At 36.4% G+C, this 26,547-nt stretch overlaps 1 protein-coding gene across 1 annotated transcript in view; it reads left to right on the forward strand.

Annotated features, from left to right (window-relative positions):
- The window catches only part of KIN (Kin17 DNA and RNA binding protein), a 41,992-nt gene extending 16,241 nt beyond the window's left edge, over positions 1-25,751 (forward strand). Inside the window, exons 8-13 of the mRNA XM_072653404.1 lie at positions 2,206-2,335; positions 5,131-5,181; positions 11,362-11,430; positions 14,679-14,778; positions 21,809-21,909; positions 24,360-25,751. Coding sequence (XP_072509505.1) covers positions 2,206-2,335; positions 5,131-5,181; positions 11,362-11,430; positions 14,679-14,778; positions 21,809-21,909; positions 24,360-24,422 — 514 coding nt within the window. The 3' untranslated portion in view covers positions 24,423-25,751. The remainder of the gene's footprint in view (positions 1-2,205; positions 2,336-5,130; positions 5,182-11,361; positions 11,431-14,678; positions 14,779-21,808; positions 21,910-24,359) is intronic.
- Positions 25,752-26,547: the final 796 nt, after the last annotated feature.

Raw genomic sequence — 26,547 nt, forward strand, 5'->3', positions numbered from 1 at the left:
GCCTGACTTTGGTCATTGAGAAACTTTTATTTTCTTTATCCATGCTGGCACTAGCTTTTGGGGGGCTTCTCTTTGCTTTGTCTTCTGGCTGATTTTTTTTTTACGCCATTCTAGAAAGAATAAAATGAAAACTATAGTTTCTCATTTGATTTCTTGATCATTATTTGGTTCAGTACTGTTTCTTCTTTTTTTGTTTTTGTTTTTTCTGCTGTGTATGGGAGCTGTGTTACTTTTTCTCGTCAAGCAGCCATCTTGGCCAGGAATCTATTAATGACTTGATGTGAACTTGGAAGGAGGACCCCTGCTAAGGAGTTATATTCTTCACCGTGGGGTACTTAACATTTTTATCAAAGACTTGGATAGGTATAGGTAGTACACTGCTCAAATTTCTTGATGACACAAAGTTTGGAGAACTAACATAAGGCTGGGTGACAGATGTAGATTTTTCTGGGGTCCAAAAAAAACCTCAGCTGTCTGAAGCATTGCTGTCAAACCCAAATAGAAATGGGGCTATTAAACTGTATATAAGGATTCCTGCAGGCCCCATATTGACTCAGAAAACACATACTAACTTTATGTATTTTCTGTTATATTTTAAATTTATTTTGTTAAATGCTTCCCAATTACATTTTAATCTGGTGCAGGTCTGAGTATTGTGGCTTCATATTTGACACATGGAGCAAAATCTGTTGAAATGAAATTTAATGGGGATAAATGTTAAATTTTATATTTGAATTTAAGAAATCATCTTTATAAGTATGAGATAAAGATGGAATGTCAAGATAGTAATTCATCTGGAAAAGATCTTGGCACTCTAATAACAGAACTATAAACATTACATGAGTCAGCAGTATGAGGTGATAACCTGTTGGGGTCCCCTAGACCATTTACGGGAACCCCTGACCCCGACCCAAGGCTCTTGTCCGGCAAGAGGCCTTGATCTCGTGAGTAAAGAAATGGGGCGGGAGACAAAGGTGGTGAAGACTCCATTTATTTCATCTAAATCACATGCATATATAGTCTTGACTACGTAAAACATTCCTAAGCCTTACATAGGACCTATCACCTATCACCTTTCACATTGAACCTATCACCTATCACCTTTCCTTATATGGGTGTCTTCTCCACTGGACATCCGGAGCCAGGACAAAGAACTGCCACGTTGCAAACAAAGACGAGACCCTTCCTCCTGAAATCCATCTAGTTCCATCCCTACTGACAAGCCCCTAGGTTATCTAGGCAGGCTCTCAGTGTGGCGTTCTGAAATGGATAGGGGTTGGCTCTAACTCGTCCCGTTACAATAAGCAGAAGGTTACCATGAGATATAAACCCCTCTTACATTTGAGAGAGGCATAATGTGCAGGACTAGGGAGACAATAATCTTGTTTTATTTTGTCCTGGTCAGATCTGGGTGCTACATTTTAGGAATGACATTGATAAGCTGGAGAGTATCCAAAGGAGGGCAACCAAGGTGGTGAAAAACTTCAAGATCATACCATAAGAGGATCTCTGGAAGGAATTAGAGATGTTTAAACTGGAAAAAAAAATTTACTGGGGACATGATAGCTGTCTTCAAGAATCTGAAAGGCTATTGTGTGGATCAGGGATCAGACTTGTTCTACTTGGACCCCAAAGTGCATAACTAGGATCATTAGGTGGAAGTTGCCGAGTCAGATTTTGACTGGAACTATGGAAGAATTTCCTAACAATTAAAACTACCCCAAAGTGGAATGAACTGCCTCATGAAGGGAAACCCACTGTCTCTTACTCTTCAGTTCTTCAAAGAAAGGCTGAATGACTGCTTGGATTCTTAATTAGGTATGGGTTGGACCAGATGGTTTCTGTGTTTTTATTGTCAATTTCTGAGATTCTGTGAAAATTTATTCAGTGCCTCTACAGTGCCTAGGACCTTGTGAGCCCGTGTCCAAATTTGTTATTTTCTACACCATGGTACCTTCTTTGTTCTTTTGATTGATTTTAATTCTTATAAATCAGTGGTGCTATCAAATACAATGATTCTCTTGTTAATCTTTCTTTATTATAAAACATTTATTTGCAAATGGCATTTGCTAGGTCAGCCAGCAAGCATTTATTAGGTAACCATTACTCTGTTTTAGACATTGTGCTAAGTGCTGGGAAGAAAGGTAAAAGAGAGTCCCTGATTTCATGTCACAGTTAACTGACCTGGTCTTTATTCCCCATCAGTTCTCTGGGTCCAAGTGCATTGAAAATGGTGGGTACTGCGGCATCAGTGAAACGGAAAGAGTCATCCCACAGCTCATCTCAATCAAAAGAAAAGAAGAAGAAGAAATCTGCACTTGATGAAATAATGGAGGTATAGTTAAGAGAGAGTATCTTATAAAATGTTAATTGATTCTTAAAAGGGGATTAAGTATGTATTTCAAAGCTAATGAAAACCCAATGAATGAATGTTGCTTAATGCTTAATGGATGTTGCAGTATAGTATACAAATATATGTCCATCTTGGACTGGACAAGTTTATGCATGCTGTTTAGAGAAGTGATTTAGCTGTATCCATCTGTGAAGTTATCTATTTAGAAAACCAGAATAAATACCACACTTTCTTTCCTGAAGAGTTGTCATTAAAAATCACTATACAGTTTGGGTATAGAATTAGAAAGGTCAGCAATACCAAATTATCAATCAGAGCTTTATATCCAAAGGGTTATTAAAGCCAGAACAGTTATTTTTCCCCTTAGTGTCCTGAATTTTTTTCCTCTTTGGAAATACACATTCTCAATAATCAGACCTTAATTTCAGACCAATATCCTTATGCTCTCCTGTTGCTTCCAACCATTGCACATCCTGACAAAGGATTGAAGATGTCCAGATGAGGTATTTTAATTTTTTGGTCAAGCTCATAACGATGAATCTTCAGTTAAAGTACTTTGTATAGTTGAAAGCATTTAGCTGATGATGGTCAAATTTGTGGCTCTGAAACTAATTGGGATCTTGTATATATTCTAGTGGATATTTGTCTCTGCAACCGTATAGTGCCAATGCAATACCCACAGTAGCAACTATGGATATGCATGTGTATTTCCAGGGTAGATTCACAAGATATAAACTCTCTTCCTCAAAGATGAAACCAAGACATTTATTCAAATAGTAGACAGCCAAATCCATCATAGTAACAAAGAAATCTATACACATTATCAATGCAGGGGAGCATGGCCATCCCCAAGCCTTCCCCCCATGGGGCCTTCCCACAAACAAGCTTCCTTAGGCAAAATCACTCCTCTCACTCACTCTAGATGCTCTGCTAGAGTGAGTGCTACACTCACTTGGCAAGCTCCTCCTACCATGGGCTTCCTTGACTCAAGCTGTGGGCTGGGCCAAACCTCAATGCAGGTCACATGAGCCTATTAAGGGGCAGGGAAGATCTTCAAATTTTCTTACCATTACAAACTCCCAGACTGTAGCTTTACCCTACCTAGAAAAGGAGAGGAAGGACTGGATGGAAACTTAATACTTCTGTTCTTAAAATGGTTAAAACAGTTGCTGTGTTTTTCCCTTTCCCTGACCAAAGAAATTTCTACCTTTTTCTAGCCATTAAAAGATTGACAAGTTATTTTTGAGGGCATTGAATGTGATCACTTTTGGTGTATGCACTACTATGTTATACCTGCCTTTGTCTTTCAGGGATGCATTTTTATCTATGGAATTAAAAATTTCATCCCATAAAAAACTAATTTAGGTAGTACTGATAAAGTAAAATCTCTAGTGCTTTTATCTGTTGTTTTTTTTCCTACTATTCATTCTCCTCTGATGCTGAAAATTCACCCTGTAGAGGACAAACTGAAAGGCTTAAGTATGATATAAAAGCAGCAAACTAAGTAGCTGTTTAAATGGCATAATCTGCAGATTAATTTCTTTCCATTGTAACCTTGAATATCTTGGTTACCCTTCATTCATATGAAAAGTTGGAGACTCTAGAATTAGGTTTCATTTGGAGGTAAAATATTCTCATTTATTCCCAAGAAAAGATTGAAAATCATATTGGTGTGTGACAGAGTTCTGTCATCTATTTATCTGTTCCCCCCTCTGGTTGTTTGTATTTTTTATTTCTCTCTTCCTCTGGCTTTATTACCATATTAAAATAATTTCAAATGCCATTAGTTACTTGTGCTTGAACTTGCTCTGATAGTGGAGTGTAATCCCTGCTCTTACTTTGTATAAACATCATTTCTAATCTTTAACTTTGGGAAAGAAGGACAAACTAGTTTCAGCAGCTGAGGGTAGTTGCAGTTGTTGCATTCATCTTTAAAAGTGAATGAGATGAGAAATTTTAGGAATCCTGCTTTTTAACAATTAACGTTCTATAGCTTATAGTCAGCCAGTCAATGGGCATTCAAGTGTTTACTCTGTGCCAGGCATTCTGCTAATCACTGGGTATATAGAGAAAAGCCAAACCAGATTTTACTCTTAAGGACTTCACAGTCTAGTGCAGAGACAAGATACACAATGAGAAAGCACTAGCAATTGGAGGGGATCAGTGAAGGCCTCTTGCAGAAGGTAGGATTTGAGCTGAGAAGAAGGTAGAGAAACTAAGAGGCAGAAGTGATGGAGGAGAGTGTTCCAGGAATGGTGCAAAGGCTCTGAGGTGAGAGATAGAGTGTCTTCTGTGAGAAGTCCAGTATAACTACATAAAGCCTGTGGAGAGAAGTAAGGCTAAAGAGACTAGAAAGGTTGGAAGGGCTGACACTGGAGATGAATCAGTGGAGGAAATTCTTACCCTGGGATTTTTCACACTTATGACATACCCTGAGTCTTTGGTGTTCACCTTCTTGACCATAATTTTTTCCCATTTTTCTCCTTCTACCTTGTCTTTGCCAATCCAGGTTATGCCTGTCTTTTGGAATATATTTTCCAGAATTTTCAGTGAATTGTTTTTCTCTTCTTTTTCTTTTTTTTAATTATAAGCTAGACAAACTTCACCAAGCAGGAATATTTCCTTATACAAAAAAGGCCAAAAAGAGAATCATATGTAAAACCAAGAATTGTTATATTTTTTTTTTCATAGTATCTTCTTGGTAATTAAAAAAGTTATTTACAACTTGTTAAAGACTTTTTAGGAACAGTATTATGAATAGCTTATTTGTTTTGTAGCTTGAAGAACAAAAGAAAAAAAGTGCTCGAACAGATTATTGGCTGCACCCTGTAAGTACAATTTTTTAAGTACTAGTTTTTTGTTTTTTTTAAACTAAAATGATTATATATAAAATCATAAATTGCAATATTTACAATTTACTTGACAAGATAATAAGAACATTCTGTTTGATTTTTTCTTTTGTGTACTTTTTTCTTTGCATACTTTTCTTTATTTTTTTATTTTTTAATGTTTATTTATTTATTTATAGTTTTAAACATTCATTTCCACAAAATTTTGAGTTCCGAATTTTCTCCCCATCTCTCCCCTTCCCCCACTCCAAAATGCCTTGCATTCTGATTACCCCTTCCCTCAATATGCCCTCCCTTCTATCTCACCCCTCTCTTCCCTTATCCCCATCTTCTCTCTTTTCTTGTAGGGCAAGATAGTTTTCTGTATTTCTTATTTCCCAGTTATATTCAAAAACGGTTCTCAACATTCATTCATTCCTAAAACTTTGAGTTCCAACTTTTCTCCCTTCCTTCCTTACCACCCATTCTCACTGAGAAGGCGAGCAATTCAATGTAGGCTATATGTGTGTAGTTTTGCTAAAGACTTCCATAATAGTCATGTTGTGAAAGACTAACTTATACTTCCCTCCATCCTACGCTGCCTCCCATTTATTCTATTCTTTCTTTTGACCTTGTCCCTCTCCAAAAGTGTTTACTTCTAATTACTTCCTTCTCCCATTTGCCCTTCCTTCTATCGTCCCCCACGCCCCACTTGTCCCCTTCTCCCCTACTTTCCTGTAGTGTAAGATAGATTTTCATACCAAATTGAGTGTGCATGTTATTTCCTCCGTAAGCCAAATGTGATGAGATTAAGCTTCACTTTTTCCCTCTCACCTCCTCCCTTTTCTCCTCCATTGAAAAAGCTTTTTCTTGGCTCTTTTATGAGAGATAATTTGCCCCATTCTCCCTTTCTTCTCCCAATATATTCCTCTCTCACCCCTTAATTTTATTTTTTTAGATATCATCCCTTTTTATTCAACTCACCTTGTGCTCTCTATCTATATATTTTTATATTATGTGTGTGTGTGTGTGTGTGTGTGTGTGTGTGTGTGTGTGTGTATGTGTGTATAATCTCTCCAACTACCCAAATACTGAGAAAATCTCAAAAGTTACCAATATTATCTTTCCATGTAGGAATATAAACAGTTCAACTTTAGAAATTCCTTTATGATTTCTCTTTCCTGTTTACTTTTTCATACTTCTCTTGATTCTTGTGTTTGAAAGTCAATTTTCTATTCAGTTCTGGTCTTTTCATCAAGAATGCTTGCAAGTCCTCTATTTCATTGAATGACTGTTTTTTTCCCCTGAAGAATTATACTGTTTTTTTTTATTAATTTTATTTATTTTCAGTGTTCTACAATCACTACCATATAACTTAGATTTTTTTCCCCCGTCCCTCTCCTCTACTTTCCCCCTTCCTCCCAGAGACGGCATACAATTTTATATAGGTTCTACACATAGATTCCTGTTAAATACTTTTTCACTATAGTCATGCTGTGTAGAAGAATTAAAATGAATGGGAGAAATCATATAACAAACCAAAATGTAATACAAAAGAAAATGATCTGTTACATTCTGCGATTGAATTCCATAGTTCTTTCTCTGGATGAGGTTGGCAATTTTCCTTAAAAGACGATTGGGGATATTTTTAAGTCCTTGCATTGCAATAAAGCTCTATACTCAGTTTTGCTGGGTAAGTGATTCTTGGGTTTAATCCTAGTTCCTTTGACTTCTGGAATATCATTTTCCAGGCCCTTCTATCCCTTAATGTAGAAGCTGCTAGATCTTGTGTTATCCTGGTTGTATTTCCACAGTACTCAAATTGTTTCTTTCTAGCTGCTTGCAATATTTTCTCCTTGACCTGAGAACTCTGGAATTTGGCTGCAATATTCCTAGAAGTTTCTCTTTTCATATCTCTTTCAGGAGGTGATCGGTGGATTCTTTCAATATTTATTTTGCCTTCTGGTTCTAGAATATCAGGGCAGTTTTCCTTGCTAATTTCATGAAAGGTGATGTTTAGGCCCTTTTTTTGATCATAGCTTTCAGGTGGTCCCATAATTTTTAAATTATCTCTTCTGGATCTATTTTCCAGGCCAGTTATTTTTCCAGTGAGATATTTCACATTATCTTCTATTTTTTCATTCTTTTGGTTTTGTTTTGTGATTACTTGGTTTCTCATAAAGTCATTAGCTTCCATCTGTTCCATTCTAATTTTGAAAGAACTATTTTCTTCAGTGAGCTTTTGAACCTTCTTTTCCATTTGGTAATTCTGCTTTTAAAAGCATTCTTCTCCTCATTGGCTTTTTGGACCTCTTTTGCTAATTGAGTTAGCCTATTTTAAAGGTGTTATTTTCTTCAGCATTTTTTTTGGGTCTCCTTTAGCAAGCTGTTGACTCACTTTTCATGATTTTCTTGCATCGCTCTTATTTCTCTTCCCAATTTTTCCTTCACCTCTCTTACTTGATTTTCAAAATCCTTTTTGGGCTCTTCCAAGGCCTGTGACCACTGCATATTTATTTTGGAGATTTTGGATGCAGAAGCCTTGACTTCCTTTGATGGTATGCATTATTCTTCCTCATCTGAAAGGATGGAAGAAAATACCTGTTCACCAAGAAAGTAACTTTCTGTAGTCTTATTTTTTTCCCCCTTTTTTGTGCATTTTCCCAGCCAGTTACTTGACTTTTGAGTCATTTGTCAAGGGGAGGGTGTACTCTGGGGACCTGTAAGTTCTTAGTTCCTCCAAGGGGGCACAATCAAAAGAGAGGAGTTTACTGTGCACTGGTCTGGGAGCAACTTCTGCCCAGAATATGTGAGTAGAATTCCTTCTCCACTACCACCTCCAGCTCCACCACACCAGTGCTTCTCCACACCCCAGGGCCTGCTCAGGGCTCCCAGGTCTCCCAGGGCTGAGATTCAGATTGGCCACTCAGTTCCCTCAGGAGCTGTAGGCAGAGGGCTTCAAAAATGTTCCTTGCTGCTACAGTGGCTGCTGCCGGAGGTCCAGACCAAGTTCCCCTGTCCTGGATGAAGGAGCCCTCCCACTGACCTTTGAAGTTGTCTGTGGTGTTTGTGGGTTGAGTAGTCTGGGAACTGTTGCTGCCAGTGGTTCCCTGAAACCTGTTCCGCCTCACAGCCCAAGCTGGGCTGCACTCTTCTCCACGCCCGGTGTGATAGACCCTTCCTGACGGCCTTGCAGGCTGTCCTGGGCTTGAAATGTCCTTCACTTTGTCGTTTTGTGGCTTCTGCTGCTCTAGAATTTGTTTAGTCATTTTTTGCAGGTATTGTATGGACGGCGTGGGGGAGCTTCTACAGGTCTGTCACTCTCCTCTGCCATCTTGGCTCCGCTTCCCCCAGAGCACTAGTTTTTAAGGTCCAGATTTATCACTGTATGAAATTTTTTTCTGTTCTTATTTACCACAAATATCTAATTTTCCAAATACAAATTCTTTTTCATGAGTTTTGTGCAATATATTTAGTAATTTTCATAAAAAGACTTGCTTTTGTAGCTAGTGATTGCAGATCTTTCAGTTAGGATGCAATATATTTCAAAACATTCCTTTATACTTCAAGAAAGAAATAACTGTTTTTCAAGGAAATGCTAAATCTAGCAACAGATAGATTTTCATATCTGAGATTGAAGATAATTTTAACTAAGAAACATTAAAATGTTCCTGGATTATAGAAGAAATCTGATTTGAATCTGGCAGGCCAAGGAAAAGCATTTGTATTTATTGAGGCATCTGTTCTAAACTTAGTAAGCTGGAAAGTTTTCACGAAACTTTTTTTTCCTTTGAAGTGGCACTCAGTTTTCTAAGGAAGCAAATCTTAGAAAGAAAGAAATGTGCCAATTACAAAATGAAAGTGTATTAATGTAGGAGATGAGAAGTCTGATCCACTGTCTTTGAAAATCAGTTGCATCTTTATTTTTACCTTTATATTGTCTTTTTTTACCATTGTAAAATGGAGATAATTCTTACTAGTGGTAGCAATGAGGATTAATTCAGAAAGTCAGTGTTACTAAAAAGAAAATGCTTCCTCTTGTAATGTAAGAAATTAATGCAATTTGTAAAACCATTCTATCTAACTATACCTGATTAATTTAGGAATATGACAATTGAATCATATTTATATATTTAATTTGTGGGTTGAAGTTTAAGGTCTTTGTAAACCTTTTGAAGGCAATGTCTGAGTCTATGTGAAAATGAGGGTTTATTTTTCCTTTCTCTCTTATAAAAGCAGAGATTTTCTTCCCTACCTACCCAGTGGAGAATGTTATTGCACCCTGTAGGAGGGAGAAATCTACCTAGTTGTTTTAGAAATACTTTTTTCCCCCTTAGGATAGGTGTTTTTTGAAAATTGGTAGATTTTATGTTTTCTTTAGAGAATTTTGTCCTCCAGAATTTTATATACTGAAAACTGTAATGAGAGTAAAACCTGAATCAATCAGATTAATTTCATAGGTTTATAGATTTGTTGTTGAAAGGGATCTTAAAGTCATCTAGAACAACCTATCCATTTTATAGATGAGGGAAATGAGGCTCAGAATAAGTGATTTGCTTCGGGCCACCCAGGGAGGAAGTGGCAGAGACAGAATTGAATTCAGGGCCTTTGGTCAGGCACTCTTTTAATCCAGGACTCTTTCTACTGTGCCACTACATCCTGTTGGCAGTTCAGTGATTTTTAGCTTAGTAAATAATTGTAGTTCTCTGAAGTGTTGGTTGTTTTTGTGGAATAACTGTTTTTCCAAGAATATGATACCCAGTTGTAATTTACCAACAGCTTTACATGGCTTACATATATGCAGTTAAAATAAGTATGTTAATGCTGTTGTTCAGCATTTTCATGTAGGGAGGTATAGCGTATTGAGATATTTTAAGCTATTTCAATAATTGTTTTGATTAATTTTCTATTTTATTTTAACCCTGAAACAGTTTATCCAAATGTATTTTTCGAAACTCTAGAAATGAACTTAAGTGGGTAAAAATTGTAATTGCTTAATGAATCATCATTTCTCTTCAGGTTATCTCATTTTACAGCCTTTGGTAAACTCATCTTATTTCCTTATGGCATACAATAATACCTGAGTCAAAGAAACTGCCTGCCCTGGCATTAATTAGTTTCTTTTCAGAGCTATCAGGATAGACGTGAATAAAGATGATTCAAGCATTCTCTTAGATACTAGAAAGAGTTCTAGTATTAAAAGACTGTCTTCTCTGCTGCCTTACATCCCTTCTCCCCTCCCCCATACCAGGCTTCTTGAAAACTTTTTAAAAATTCAGTATTTAACGTGCCTTAATGTAGGACTGATATGTAACTGTTCTCTTTTTAAAAATAAACATTTGAAATAACAAATACAAAATCATTGCACTGAATATAGCAGTACATGGAACAATTAAATTTTCATTGCTAATCTTTGAAAAGCTTATAAGAATCAGGAAGACAGAAAGAAGAAAAAAGCCCAACTTCTCTTTATGTGAAATATATGTAATCTTAATTTTTTTTATCATTTGAACATTAGGTTCTCAAAAGAACAAGAAGAGTTAATCTGAAAATTTTTAGTAAGTCAAAAATTGAAAGTCATAAAGTGAGAAGCTTTTGAACTAATTTGACTACAATACATGAGCTTAAAGGTTTCTTGATATTTTTCCAGGAACCTTTGCTAATCCCTGTATCTGTCAAGATTGAACACTGGTTTACTTTGTGTTTTAAAAGTTTCTTAAACTTTAACTGTAAATTGTGAAACTTTGCACTTTTTCTTTGCAGTCTTTTTTGTTGCGTATTAGAATATTTGAATATGTTTGGTTAATAAGTTACTTTATTTTTTTAAAAAGAATGAAATCAACAAAATAATACACTGTACATGGAAGACATGAATTAATTGGGTAAAATTCAAGAGATAAAGGTTCTTGGGTGTTGAGATATTTTCACCATGTAGTAAAGAGTCTTCTTATCTTGATTCTTTTTTGGTAGTAGTGATCTGAACAAAAAATGAGAGATTCTTAAAGGGATGTTTTGCTCATAGGTTAGCCAGTAGTGGCCATGCTTGGAAATCTGTGCTTTTCTATTTACTGTTGCACAGCAGTAACAACTAACTTAGGAAAAGCTCTTCCATAAACATTAACTTAAATTGAAACCTTTTTCTAAAATAACTTCATTTTTTTTGTTTTTTTTTTTTTAAAGGAAATTATTGTGAAAATTATAACCAAAAAACTTGGAGAGAAATATCATAAGAAAAAGGGAGTTGTCCAGGTAAGCCTATAAAGCTGTTGTCGGCCAGAATATTTGGAGAAATTGAGTAAATTGTTTGTTTCTGTAGTGGAGCCCCAGTATTTCGACCACTTATATCTTGATAGTTTAATGCTGTTTTGGGAGCCAAAGTACTCTATTTGAATTCTCAAAGAGTAAGAAACATTTTAAAAAAGTAATTTCTTGCATTTCCTATATCTCTCTGTATTTATCTGTTTACTAAGTTCTCTCAATTCTGTTTCCACAATAAGTTTCAAAGCTATTGCCTTCTTTCTGTTCTCACTGCTTCCATTGTAGTATATAATACATCTTATTTGGACTGCTGTAACAACCTAACTGGTTTTCCTGTCTCTAGTCCTACAGCTTTCTGAAGTATCTTTCTGGTGCACTGCTTTTATAACATTTACATGCCCTTGCCCTCACTCCCTTTCACCTACAATCTCAGCCCACTTGGACTGTCTATTGGTTCCCAATTTCTTCCTGTCTGTTTTTGCTTCTGTGCTCTTGTTCATCTCATTCCCCATGCCCATCTCTAGCCATGTATTAAAGTCTTTCCTATTTTTAAGGCTTAACTTAAATTCCTCATCCTTCCTGAAGCCTTCCTGGATCCTTTCCCGTTTTTCCTTCTTTGCCTTCTCAACTTCTTGCCTTGCAGATGGAAGCAATATCGTCTTCAATTCTCAGTCTCTTTGTACTTTGCTGGGATTTTGCCTTTATATTTAAAAAGAAATTATAAAATTGATACCTTTTCCTTGTAACAGAAATTTTTAAAAATTATTTTCAAGTTTAACAAAACCAACCAATATGTATCTATGCCTGACAACATATGAAATAATCCACATCCTTAGTTCCCCATCTCTTCGTTGAAGGTAGTGATGGTGATAATGATGATGGTGATGGTGGTGATTGTGATGATGAAGATAGCTAGGATTTATGTAACACTGTAAAATAGGGAGGTACATTTTTTCATCTCTTTTCCAGGACCACTGTTCATGATGATGCAGCATTTACATGGTGCTTTAAAGTTGGCAAAGCACTTTACTGCATTATCTCATTTGCTTCTCACAATAAACTGTGAAATCAGTCAATAAACATTGATTAAGTGCCTGCTATGTGCTACGCACTGTCCTAAGCTCTGAGCATACAAATATAAATAAGAAGGGCAGTCCCTGGCTTCTATCTAATGGGGGAAGATAGGTGCTATTATTATCCCATTTTTACAGATGAAAAAACTGAGACTGCAAAAGTCTGTAAGATGTTGTAAGTCCACACAATCAGTAATTATTTGAAACAGGATTTGAACCTGGGTCTTCTGGGCTCCAAGTTCAACACTGCCACTGTGCCACCTAGCTACCTATTTACAACCTTTATACTTAATGCCTTCTAATTTGTATTAATTATCTATATGCATGTCATCTCTTCTACTTTTATAAACTGCTTTCAAGCAGGGATCATGTCTTCATTTTATTTTTATACTTCCCTGTACCAAACATAGAACATTGTACTTAATGATCTCTTCTTAATATATGTCAAATTGAGTCTAAAGTGACTTACTATCTCAAAGTTTTGGTGATCTTCACAAAGGGAACTGATCTAGTCAGTGTTAATAACTCAGGGCAACCCATCACTATCTCTCAAAATCAAATAAAAATACAAACTCTTAATGGTGGATCAATAGCATACATTCATCTTCATATGCAAAGGATGTTATACTCTTTTTAAAAAAATTTTATTTATTTTGAACTTAAATACATAAAGACAAAAACAATTTTCATGTATACAGCACAACATAAAAAGAGGATTCAATATAAAACTGAATTTTCATTCACTGTTTATTTTTTTAAAAATTATGTAATAGATACTATACATTGTTTTTAAAGCTATTTTGCTTTTTTGTGCTTCTCTCTAAGTTTTATTTTGGTCTCTGGTGTACACTTTTTATTTTTTTCTCTTTCCCTCCCCATCCCACCTTAGAGAAGGCTACTATTAGACACACATACACACACACACACACACACACACACAATATGTATATATGTGTAAAGCCATGTTATGTATACTTCTATTTATTATTTCTTTCTCTGGAGGCAGATAGCATCTTCCTTCATAGGTCCTTTGTAGTTGATTTGAGTATTTACAATACTTAAATTGACTTTGTTGTTCAAAGTTGTTCTTAGAACAATCTTGCTGTATATAACGTTCTCTTGGGTCTGCTTATTTCACTCTTTATTATTTCATAAAAGTCCTTCCATGTTCTAAAATCACCAATCTCGTCATTTCTGATAGCATAGTAATATTCCATCACCGTCATATACCACGACTTATTTAGCTCTTTCCCAGTTGAGCTGTATCCCCGTAATTTACAGTTCTTTGTTACCACAAAGAGAGCTGCTCCAAATATCTTAGAGCATATTCAGTTCACTTGCATGTCATGGCATCACGTCTCTGATGTCATGTTCCTTTTTGAGAATAAAGGGCAAATAGCCACCTCTGTGAGTAGAGAAGAGGCTGCCTACTAGGGACCAGGCTTCCAATTGGACAACATGACTTGCTCGCTTTGTTTCTCCCTCCCCTTTCTTCCCCTCCATATTGTTCTCCAAAATGAATCAGTTCACAGTTCCACTAATGCTGTATTAATGTTCCAGTTTTTCTACATCCCCTTCAACATTTCCCCTTCTATCATTCTAATAGGTGTAAAATGATATCTCAAAGTTGTTTTCTTTTGCATTTCTCCAATCAATAATAATTTAGAGCATTTTTTCATATGACTATATATAGTTTTGATTTCTTCATCAAAAAACTACTTCTTCATATCCTTTGACCTATTTACCAATTGGGGAATGAGAAAGCACAAAGATTTTTTTACTTTAGTGGGACTCTGGAGTATTATTAACATTCTGATGGAGTACTTACACAAACTATATTCTCTAATTTTTTTTAAACTAACTATATAGTAACACTCTGCCTCATGTATATCTTCAAATTGGGCACAGTTAGCCCTTATACTTCATTCTTAAAAATTGCCTTGAATTTTCCCAACCTCTCTCTTAGGTAAGCATTGATCTAGGTTTAGTTTTGGAAACTTTAGATTTGAAGCCATTTTGGGACCTTGGAAAACTTTGGACCTTGGAAAACCTTTAGACCTTGAAGTTTGTAGAGTGATTTTATTGTTCCTTTGATAAAGCTGTAATTTTTATCTTCTGTCTGGGTTTTTCAAAATTTCTTTGCTAAAATGTTAATTTTATGCACAGGAAGTAATTGACAAATACACAGCAGTGGTAAAGATGATCGATTCTGGAGACAAGCTAAAACTTGACCAGACCCATTTAGAGACAGTAATACCAGCACCAGGTAAATCTCTTTGCAAATCTGTAATTTCTATGCCATCAAAATGATTCATTTCATTCTTAGATTCATGTTGTACCTTCATTTAAGGGTCATGGATAAGATTTTCTTTTTAGATTTTTTTTTGTCAGTTTCTAAAGGGGAATACAGTGTCATAAATGAATGGAATTTGAATAGATTCATGGATCTTCTCTGCATACTCATTCTTTACCTAAGAGAGTTATTTACATAATGTTACAGCATTGGTCTTCTAATTTTCTCCAGTATTTTTTCTCTTCTTGTAAAGTTGAATGCTGCCACTACTGTGCTAGGGCATTTAAACTTATTTTTCCTCTTTTAACTTGAGTTCCTGGTACAAGTTTTTTTGCATAAGGTGCAAAGAAAATTTGAAAGTTTTTTTTATGTACTAGAAATGACATGTAATTTGTCCATGAAGGATGCTTCTAATGTGGAGCTTCCCTTCACTATTGCATATTGATAGTTCATTTGTAATTTATAATCTGATACCTGGGGTGCTGATAGGTTAAGTGATTTGTCTGTGGTCACACAATATTTTTCAGAGGCCAATTGTGAAATTAGGTCTTAATTGAGTCTAAGGTTGACCCTATGTGTCCTACTGAACATATACTGCTTTTCTGATAATAATGATGCTAATTATAATACTACTTCCCAAATTTTGACTTCTTAAAATATTTTTTGTTTTTACTTTTCTCTCACCCCGCCTTGTATAATTATTTTTTATTTTACATAAAAGTCCTATTTTATTCATTCTAATAATAAAAAATTTTCCACTGGAAACTGAACAGGGAAAGATTTTTTGGCTCTTGGGAGCATAATGAAAAGTGATTTGATTCATTGTTTTTAAAATATAATTAAATAAATGATGCCTATAAATTTCATCTTAGAAGGAATCTTAAAGGTCATCCAGGCCAGTGGTCTTCAAAGTGCTGGCCTTGCCAGTCAAAAGATAGGTATTGTCCCTTCCTCACTATAATAATTAATCAGTAGCCCCATTAATCATGTGACTTATCTCCAGCCACTTTTATCCTCTAAGACTCTTCCATCTGTTGTGCTGACTTCTGTTTTCCTTTTTTTTAGTTAGGCATCAGCTCCTTATTTCACTTATAGCCTTAACTATTCACTACCCACTATTCACTACCCACTGTACCTGTTCAGGTGCTGTTGGAAAAGTTCCATCTTCTTTCTCTTTCCTCCAGATCACCTGAACTTCAGCAGGTATCCCTCAGAGGGCCATCTGTGCAGCAGCTAGTGGTTAAGTCTTGTCTCACTGTTTTCATTTTAAGTGAGACAAAGGATGAGCAGGCATGGATGAAAGGAAATTACAGATATCATTTTTTTTTCCTCCAAACTCATTTTTAAAACTTCCCTGTTACTGTTTAGGCCACCCATTTCCCAGGTTTTTACTACCTTGGGATCTTTTTCAGCTCTTCACATTCCCTCATCCTACATCCATGTTTCCAATCAGTTGCCAAATCTTATCAGTTTGACTTCCATATTTCTTCCATGTGTCTTCTTTGTCCTCATACAGCCACCACCCTATTTTGGGTTCCTGTTACCTCTGACTGGGTTACTGCAGTAGTCTCGATTGTCACCTCACCTCAGGTGTCTCTGAACCTCAGTATATCCCTCACACAGCTGCAACATTGATTTTTCTGAAGTGCAGGCCCTCAAAAGCAATCAATTGTTTATTTATTTTTAGCATTAATTATAAAAAGTTTTTTGAGGCCCTAGTTCTCTCCATCCCTCCAGCCCTTTCTCCACCCATTGAGGAGGCAAGCAGTGTATCAATTATGTGAAATTAATGCAAAACATATTTCCATAGTAGCCATGTTGCAAAAATAAAAGGAAAGAAGTGAAAAAGATAGTGAAAAAATTATACTTCACTTCTCTGTCTGGATTTGGATAGCATTTTTCATTATGGGTCCTTCAGAACTGTCCTCAGTCATTATATTGATCAGAGTAGCCACAGTTGATCGTCCTTATAATACTGCTGCTACTATGTATAATGTTCTAGTTCTGTTCACTTCACTTTGCATGAGTTCATGTAGGACTTCCCATGTTTTTCTGGAACCATTCTTCTCATCATTTCTTATAGCACAATGGTATCCATCACAATCATATACTGCAGCTTTTTCAGCCATTCCCCAATTAATGGGTATCCCCTCAATTTCCAATTCTTTGTTGCCACAAAAGAAGCTTCTATAAATATTTTGTAAACATAGGTCCTTTTCTTTCTTCTTTGATCTTTTGGGATACAGACCTAGTGGGTAGTACTGGTGGTTCAGAGGGTATTCATAGTTTGATGGGCCTTTGGTATATTTCCAAATTGTTCTCCAGAATGATTGGATGTTTACAACTCCATCAATAGTGAATTAGTTTTCTTGTTTTTCCATATCACCTCCAGCATTTGTCATTTCCTTTTCTGTCATGTTAGCCAATATGTAGGTGTGTGATGGTACCTCAAGGGTTGTTTTAATTTACACTGCTCTGATTATTAGTGATTTAGAGAATTTTTTTCATGTGACTATTGATAGATTTTGATTTTTCATTGGAAAACTGCCTGTTCATATCCTTTGATCATTTGTCAATTGGGGAATAATTCTTATTTTTGTAGATTTGGCTCAGTTCCCTGTGTATTTGAGAAATGAGACTTTTATCAGAGACTTACTAGAAATCCTCCCTCTCCCCAGACTTTTGCATTCCTCATAATTTTGGCCACATTGGTTTTGTTTATGCAAAACCTTTTCAGTTTCATGTAATCAAAATTGTCCATTCTGCTTCTTGTGATCCTCTTTATTTTTTGTTTGATCATAAACTCTTATCCATAGATCTTACAGGCAAATTTTCCATTGTCACCTAGAATGCTTATGATGTCACTCTCTAAATCACATACTCATTTTGAGCTTATTATATAGTATGAGATGTTGGTGTATGCCTACTTTCTGCTACCAATTTTCCCAGTAGTTTTTGTCAGATAGTGATTTCTTGTCCCCAAAGCTTGGATCCTTGGGTTTATCAAATACTAAATTACTGTTATCATTTACTACTGTGTATTGTGACCCTAAACTATTCCACTGATCCACCACTCTATTTCTTAGCCAATACCAAATGGTTTTGATGATTATCTCTTTTTAATATAGTTTGAAATCTGATGCTGCTAGACTGCCTTCCTTCACATCTTTTTGTCATTGATTCCCATGATATTCTTGACCTTTTCATCTTCCACATACATTTTGTTATTATTTTTTCTACATCTGTAAAATAATTCTTTGGGAGGGGCGGAGCCAAGATGGCGGAGTAGAAAGACGCACATACACATAGCTCCGAACCCACAACCCACAGAACGGCTAGAGGGGACCAGCTCAACATGAATTCTGCACCCAGAGGCCATGGAATATTGGAGCGAGGGAGATTTCTGTTCCAGAGAGACCTGCAAACCTCTCGCAAAAGGTCCATCGCGCTGCAGACGCGGAGCCCAGCCCAGACCTGCTGCTGCCGCGGCTTCAAGAGGTACAGATCTGAGCAGGCTTCAGGGAAGGGACCTCCAGCGGCGGCACAAGCCCCCCCACCCACAGGTGACGAGGGTCGGTGAGAGAGTCTCTTTGGCGGGTCGAGAGGGGAGTGGGGTACCCCCATGGCTCGGGCCCCCCCGGGAGATAGAAGCTGAGAGGCGGCTGCAGACAGGGGCTCCCCAAGCGGGTGGGAGCCTGGATCCATTGTGGAAGGTCTGTGCATAAACCCCCTGAGGGAACAGAGCCTGAGAGGCGGCCCTGCCCTGACCTGACCATCTGAACTTAATTCTCACACTGAATAGCAGCCCTGCCCCCCCAAAAGCCCTAAGGCGGGAAGCAGCATTTGAATCTCAGTCCCCAAACGCTGGCTGGGAGGACCAGGAGGTGAGGTGGGTGTGAGGAGAATATTCAGAGGTCAAGCCACTGGCTGGGGAGAATGCCCAGAAAAGGGAAAAGAAATAAAACTATTGAAGGGTACTTTCTCGGAGAAAAGACACTTCCTCCCTTCCTTTCTGATGGGGAGGAACAATGCTTACCATCAGGCAAAGACACAGAAATCAAGGATTCTGTGTCCCAGCCCACCCAATGGGCTCAGGCCATGGAAGAGCTCAAAAAGAATTTTGAAAATCAAGTTAGAGAGGTGGAGGAAAAACTGGGAAGAGAAATGAGAGACATGAAGTCAAAGCATGAAAAGCAGATCAGCTCCCTGCTAAAGGAGAACCAAAAAAATGTTGAAGAAATTAACACCTTGAAAACTAGCCTAACTCAATTAGCAAAAGAGGTTCAAAAGGCCAATGAGGAGAAGAATGCTTTCAAAAGCAGAATTAGCCAAATGGAAAAGGAGATTCAAAAGCTCACTGAAGAAAATAGATCTTTCAAAACTGGAATGGTACAGATGGACGCTAGGGACTTTATGAGAAAGACAGATATCACAGAACATAGTGAGAAGATTAGAAAAATGGAAGATAATGTGAAATATCTTACTGGAAAAACAATTGACCTGGAAAATAGATTCAGGAGAGACAATGTAAAAATTCTGGGACTACCTGAAAACCATGATCAAAAGAAGAGCCTAGACATCATCTTCCATGAAATTATCAAGGAAAACTGCCCTGAGATTCTAGAACCAGAGGGCAAAATAAATATTCAAGGAATCCGCAGAACACCGCATGAAAGAGATCCAAAAAGAGAAACTCCTAGGAGCATTGTGGCCAAATTCCAGAATTCCCAGGTGAAAGAGAAAATATTGCAAGCAGCTAGAAAGAAACAATTCAAGTATTGTGGAAATACAATCAGGATAACACAAGATCTAGCACCCTCTACATTAAGGGATCGAAGGGAATGGAATAGGATATTCCAGAAGTCAAAGGAACTAGGACTAAAACCAAGAATCACCTACCCAGCAAAACTGAGTATAGTACTTCAGGAGAAAAAATGGTCTTTCAATGAAATAGAGGATTTTCAAATTTTCTTGATGAAAAGACCAGAGCTGAAAAGAAAATTTGACTTTCTAACACAAGAATGAAGAGAACCATGAAAAGGTGAACAGCAAAGAGAAGTCATAAGGGACTTACTAAAGTTGAACTGTTTACATTCCTACATGGAAAGACAATATTTGTAACTCTTGAAACATTTCAGTATCTGGGTACTGGGTGGGAGTACACACACACACACATGCACACACGCACACATACATAGAGACAGTGCACAGAGTGAATTGAAGAGGATGGGATCATATCTTTAAAAAAAAAATGAAATCAAGCAGTGAGAGAGAAATATTGGGAGGAGAAAGGGAGAAGTTGAATGGGGCAAATTATCTCTCATAAAAGAGGCAAGCAAAAGACTTATTAGTGGAGGGATAAAGAGGGGAGGCAAGAGAACAACATGAGGTCTACTCTCATCACATTCCACTAAAGGAAAGAATAAAATGCACACTCATTTTGATAGGAAAACCTGTCTCATAATACAGGAGAGGGGGGGACAGGGGCACAAGCAGGGTGGGGGGGAGGATGGAGGGGAGGGCATGGGGAGGAGAATGCAATCCGAGGTCGACTCATGGGGAGGGAAAGGATCATAAGAGAATAGAAGTAATGGGGGACAGGATAGGATGGAGGGAAATATAGTTAGTCCTATACAACACAACTAGTATGGAAATCATTTGCAAAACTACACAGATTTGGCCTATATTGAATTGCTTGTCTTCCAAGGGGAAGGGGTGGAGAGGGAGGGAGCTAAAGATGTTGGAACTTAAAGTGTTAGGATCAAATGTAATGTTCTTACCACTGGGAAATAAGAAATACAGGTTAAGGGGTCAAGAATGCTATCTGGCCCTACAGGACAAAAGAGAAGACGGAGACAAGGGCAGGGAGGGAGGATAGAGGGGAGAGCAGATTGGTCACAGGGGCAATTAGAAAGCTTGGGTTTGGGGGGGAGGAGGGGATAAAAGGGGAGAAAATTTGTAACCCTTGTTAAAAGTTAAATAAAAAAAATAATAATAATTCTTTGGGGGTCTGATTGGTATGGCACTGAATACATTAATTTAGGTGGAATTTTCAGTTGACTTAGCCTATCCATGAACAGTTAATATTTCGCTAGTTGTTTAACTCTGTGTTTATTTGTGTGAAAAGTGTTTTGTAATTGTGCTCATAAAGACCTTGCATATGTCTTGGCAGGTAGACTCCCAAGTATTTTATATTGTCAGCAGTTATTTTAAATGGAATTTCTCTTAATCTCTTCTTGCTGCATTTTGTTGGTATATTTGCTTATGTTTTATGTGGTAAAGTGCAAGTCTTGACATGGGTCACTCAGTTAACTGCCATGGCACCTGAGCCACTGAGATTAATTATTATTTTGTCTTTTCTAAACTTCTGGTTTTTTGTGTGTTTTATAATTATTAGTATAGTAGGACATATATATTATTTATAAATAAATAAACACATTGCGGGGGGGGGGGTGTTAAAGACTTTTTTTCCAATGAGTTTTGTGTTAAACATTTTTTACTGATAGGCATACATAATTGAAAAAAGTTTGGAGAGAGATGATCTAGGTAAGTTCCCTAGGTGAGGGCCAGGGAGGCCTAAAGAAGTTAAATAATCTACTATCCTTTCTGTACAGGGGACTTGAACTGAGGTCCTTGGATCCAAATCCGGCATTTTTTCTACTATATTACATTCTACCTCTTATATTCTGTTGTTGGCTTTTGTAAGAAAAATGTTTCTTTCCACAAATTACATTTTAAGCTATTTCAGTGTTTGAGGAAACCAGCCATTTTTATTTAAAGATAAGGTTATTATTATTATTATTATTAGCCCTTGGCTAGGAATTGGGGTATGTGACCTCAGTTAAATCACTGTATATTTTTGGGCATCAGTTTCTACATGTGTAATAAATGACTTCTTAAATACTGTGATCTTCCTGATGAAATTATATTTTCCTCTCATATATATAATATAAAAGTGGATATTTTCTTTGTGAGAAGTTTCCCATTTCTTTTTTTTTCTTAGGAAAAAGAGTTTTGGTTTTGAATGGAGGCTACAGGGGAAATGAAGCAACCCTAGAATCTATCAGTGAGAAGACTTTTTCTGCTACTGTCATGATTGAAACTGTAAGTGTGTATTACCTAGAAACAACCATTTTAAAATGTTCAAAAATATGAATTCTTTAATTTACAACTTTTTATACATCCTATAAATAATCCAAAATGAAGATCTTTACAAATGTAACAAAACAACAAACTATAATGTAGATTTTAAAGACAACAATTTAGATAATAAAGAAGTAAGATTGAAATGTTTGTAGAGTGGTAAAATGAGAGGAATTAACTCCTTTCAAAATCCTTCATATGTTTAATATGAAGACATTTGATTCGTTTGACAGAAGAAAACTAATAGGGCAGGGGTGTCTGGTACTCAGTTCTCTATGTATTCTAAAATGAAGCCTTTATCAAAAGAGCTTGCTATAAAAATGTTTTTCCAGTTTCCTGCTTTACTTCCATTCTTGGCTGTATTTGATTTGTTTGTGCAAAACCTTTTTAATTAATGATATCAAAATTATCAATTTTAAATCTCATAATACTCTCTTGTTTTGTCATAAATTCTTCCCTTATCCATAGATCATACAGGTAAACTATTCCATGCTCCCAAATTTGCTTATTTAAAACTACTTATGTTTAAATCATGTACCTATTTTGATCATATCTTGGTATATGGTTTGAGAAGTTGATCCATACCTAGTTTCTGCCAAATTGCTTTCCAGTTTTTCCCCAGCAGTTTTTGTCATATAGTGACTTCTTGTCCCAAAAGCTTGGATCTTAGGGTTTATCAAACACTAGATTACTGTGGTCATTTAATACTGTATATTGTGTGTCTAATTGATTCCACTAATCCAACAGTCTATTTCTTAGCCAATAATTTGAGATCTGGTGTGACTAGGCCATCATCTTTTGCATTTTTTTCATTAATTCCCTTGATATTCCTGACCTTTTGTTCTTCCAGATAAATTTTGTTTTGTTTTTTCTAGCTCTATAAAATAATTTTTTGGCAGTTTGATTGACATGGCACTGAATAAGTAGATTAATTTAGGTAGAATTGTTATTTTTATTACGTGGGGTCAGCCTACCCACGAACAATTAATATTTCTCTAGTTGTTTAGATCTGACTTGTGTGAAAAGTGTTTTGTAATTGTGTTCATATAGTTCCTGTGTTTGTCTTGACAGATAGATTCCCATGTATCTTATATTGTCTACAGTTATTTTAAGTGGAGTTTCTTTGTTGGTAATATGTAGAAATGCTGATGATTTATGTGGGTTTATACCCTACAACTTTACTAAAGTTATTTCAGCAAGTTTTTTGTTTATTCTCTGAGTTTCTCCAAATATACCATCATATCATCTGTGAAGAGTGATAGTTTTGTTTTCTCATTGTCTATTCTAATTCCTTAAATTGCATTTTCTTCTCTTTTTGCTATAGCTAGCATTTCTAGTGTCATACTGAATAATGGTGGTGGTAATGGGCATCCTTGCTTTAGCCCTGATTGTTTTGGGAAGGCTTCTAGCCTATCCCCACTATGTATAATGCTTGCTGGTATTTTTAAATAATTATTACTTATCATTTTAAGATTAGCTCCATTTATTCCTGTGCTCTCCAAATGCTTTTAATAAAAATATTTTGTCAAAGGCTTTTTTCTGCATTTATTGAAATGCTCATGATTTTTATTGATTTAGGATTAGTGCTGGTAGTTTTCCTAATATTGAACTACCCTTGCTTTACTGGTATAAATCTCACCTGGTCATGGTGTGTGATATTTGTGATATAATTCTGTAATCTCCTTGCCAATATTTTATTTAAATTTTTGCATCAATATTCATTAGGGAAATTGGTTGTTTTCTTTTTCAGTTTTTGCCCTTCCTGGTTTGGGCCCCTGGCCTGTATTTGTATCATAAAAGGAATTAGTTCAGACTCCTTTTTGCCCATTTTTTCCAAATACTTTATATAGTATTATAATTAATTGTTCTTTAAATGTTTGGTAAAATTCACTTGTCCTTTATAACCTGACCCTTTTTTACCTTTTTAATCTTCTTACATTTTATTAAACCCCAACAAGTACTTTGTGATACGGGGATATTAGTGGTGTCTTGTTGGTCCTTGAACGTGAAACTTTATTTCCTAAAAAGGGAGCCCTTTGTACTCGCTACCGTCCATGCCTGGAATGCTTTCCCTCCTCATTCTGTTTGTTGCCTTCCTTCAGAACTCAGTTCGAAACCCACCTTCACAAGGCTATTGCCTTCCTTTCCCTTCTGCTCTCCCCCTTACTGCCTTCCCTCTGTGATTAGCTTGTATACACATAAGCATGTTGTCTTTCTTTACATGCTCGGCACTTAGGAGAGTGCTGGCATATAGTAAGTACTTAGTAGTTTTTTTTTTTACTGAGGGAGTTTTAGGTACTACATATTTTAAGGCAGTTGTAGAAGAAAGGAGCTGGACTTGCTCTCTTTTTGCTGTCATTTTCTTGTTCTTTCTTCCATGTGTACTTACACTTTTTGTTTTTAATTTTTAGGGTCCTCTAAAGGGACGTCGAGTTGAAGGTATTCAATATGAGGATATCTCTAAACTTGCCTGAGGATGGAAATTGGTAAAAAGCCCTTAAAAATCTTCAAAGCATCAAATTGGTGTTCTCTAGAACAACGTATGACTCTACCATGTTAGGGTGTTTCTTTTGTATAAGACAAAAGAATATTTAAATACTGCTGTATATCTTAAAATATATTTGGAATTCATCCAGATTTATTAATATCTTAAGTTGTACAATTTTTAAATTTTGTCTTTGTTTTTATTTCCTTTTGTAATATGTCTTGGAACGTTGTACCTTTTATTAAAAGAATGATATTCTAAAATGTTTTCTATAAGGCAGTTGATAGTTTTTTCTTCAGGAACTTTATTCAGCATTGTAGGAGAGTGTTCTCCAGGCTCAGGAGAGCTTATAGGTCATCTGGAACAACTTTCTCATTTTTACACACAAGGAAACAGTGGCTTCAGGAGATGAGATGTATTTGTGAAGGTCACACTGCGGTCACCATCAGACTCACAGTGAGTCCCTCTCATTCCCTAGTCTCTCTATCCACGGTGCTGTGTGCAGGGAGAACAAAAGAAAGAGGAATAGTCGTCTATAATGACAGTAGTCTTACGAATTATTTTCTTCCATGATGTTATGGTGCATTTGAAAATGTTACTTGTTTTGTTTAGTGATGTTTGCACTTTTACAGAGTACTAAACTTATTGGTACATTTGCATAATTCATCTTTCTTCTAGAGTGTGGATATGAGTGTTTCCTAGCAGCAAATTCATTATGGAGACAGACTCTCCCCAGTTTTAACGGTAACTTCTTAATTGGCATATTTCTTCCCAAAAACCTTTACCATGATGCAGTGGAAAGAACACAAGTTAGAGTCAGGAGACTCCTCTTGGAGTTCCAGCCTCAGGATCAGTTGTGAAACCTCTCTGACTTTGTTTCCCTATCTGTAAAATGAGGGCAGTTATTCAACTCAGTTAAAATCTGTGAAGCCTCTACTATGCTAAGCATTGTGAATACAAAAGTGAAAGCAGTGCTTACAGTTTACTGGAGGATACAGTGTGTACAGATAAATTCAAAACATTTTCAAGAGAAAAATATCTAAAATAGGGGAGAGGATCAGAAAAGTTTTCAAACAGTGGTGACACTGGGCTGTCCTTTGAAGAAAGTTAGGGATTTTGTGAGGGAAAGGGGAGAGGAGGAAAGAATTCCTGATGTGGGGGCCCAGACATGTAAGTGCCCAGAGGAAGGAAAGGAAATATTATGTATGAGGATGCTTAAGAAGACTTTCAATTCCTACTTCCCGTCAAATATGACAATGTAAAACACTTTGTAAAATGCTCTGTTAAAAAAAACATAAAAATATTTTCCTTGGATATACCCTTTGTGACTTTTCCTCTTATTTTTTCTGGCATTTAAAAGAAAACAAAAACATTATTTTGTTCCTCAGGCCTGTAAATGATGCAGCTCTCACACTTTTAACCCTAATTGAATGGAATGTATGTAACTATGAGGACAATTATTTTCTTAATCACAATAACTTATATAAGACTTCACTTTTCCTCAAACTTCTCCCTGCAGCCCCTTGTATCCAATCAGTTGCCAGACTTGGTGAGTTGACTTCGATGATGTAGCTAACGTTTGTCCCTTTCTCTTCACTCACTTGGCCATCTACCTGAAAGTCTTCACATTGTGACTCCTGCCTACCTTTCAACATGTTTTTCATTCTTCCTCTTCATGCACTCCATTGTCTAGCCAAATTGACCCCGCCTCTGTCACATCTACTCGAGACACTGTTTCCCATCTCCATGGTTTTACACAGGCTATCTCCAACTCTGAAAATTACTCCTGCTCCTCAACGTCACTTAAGCTCCGGTACTGTTAAGGCTCCAGTAATTAGTGCCTCCCAGCACTGAAAGTACTTTCTGTATATTCATATATTTTGTATAAATATTATGTGTTATTTTTAGATAAAATGTAAGTTCTTAGATGGCAGGTACAGTTTCATTTTCATCTTTTTGTTCTGAAGGCAGGCACAGTGGCTGGCATATAGGACCTAAGAAATCTTTGTTGATCAGTTAATGCAGATACCTGAAGACAAATACTGTAATCACTGGTGTACCAAAAAGCATTGCAAAATGTTCTCTTCCACCTGAATTAGTGACTTCCTCTAGGA

This window comes from Notamacropus eugenii, chromosome 3, assembly GCF_028372415.1.
Source record: "Notamacropus eugenii isolate mMacEug1 chromosome 3, mMacEug1.pri_v2, whole genome shotgun sequence".
In the NCBI taxonomy this organism is placed as follows: Eukaryota; Metazoa; Chordata; class Mammalia; order Diprotodontia; family Macropodidae; genus Notamacropus; species Notamacropus eugenii.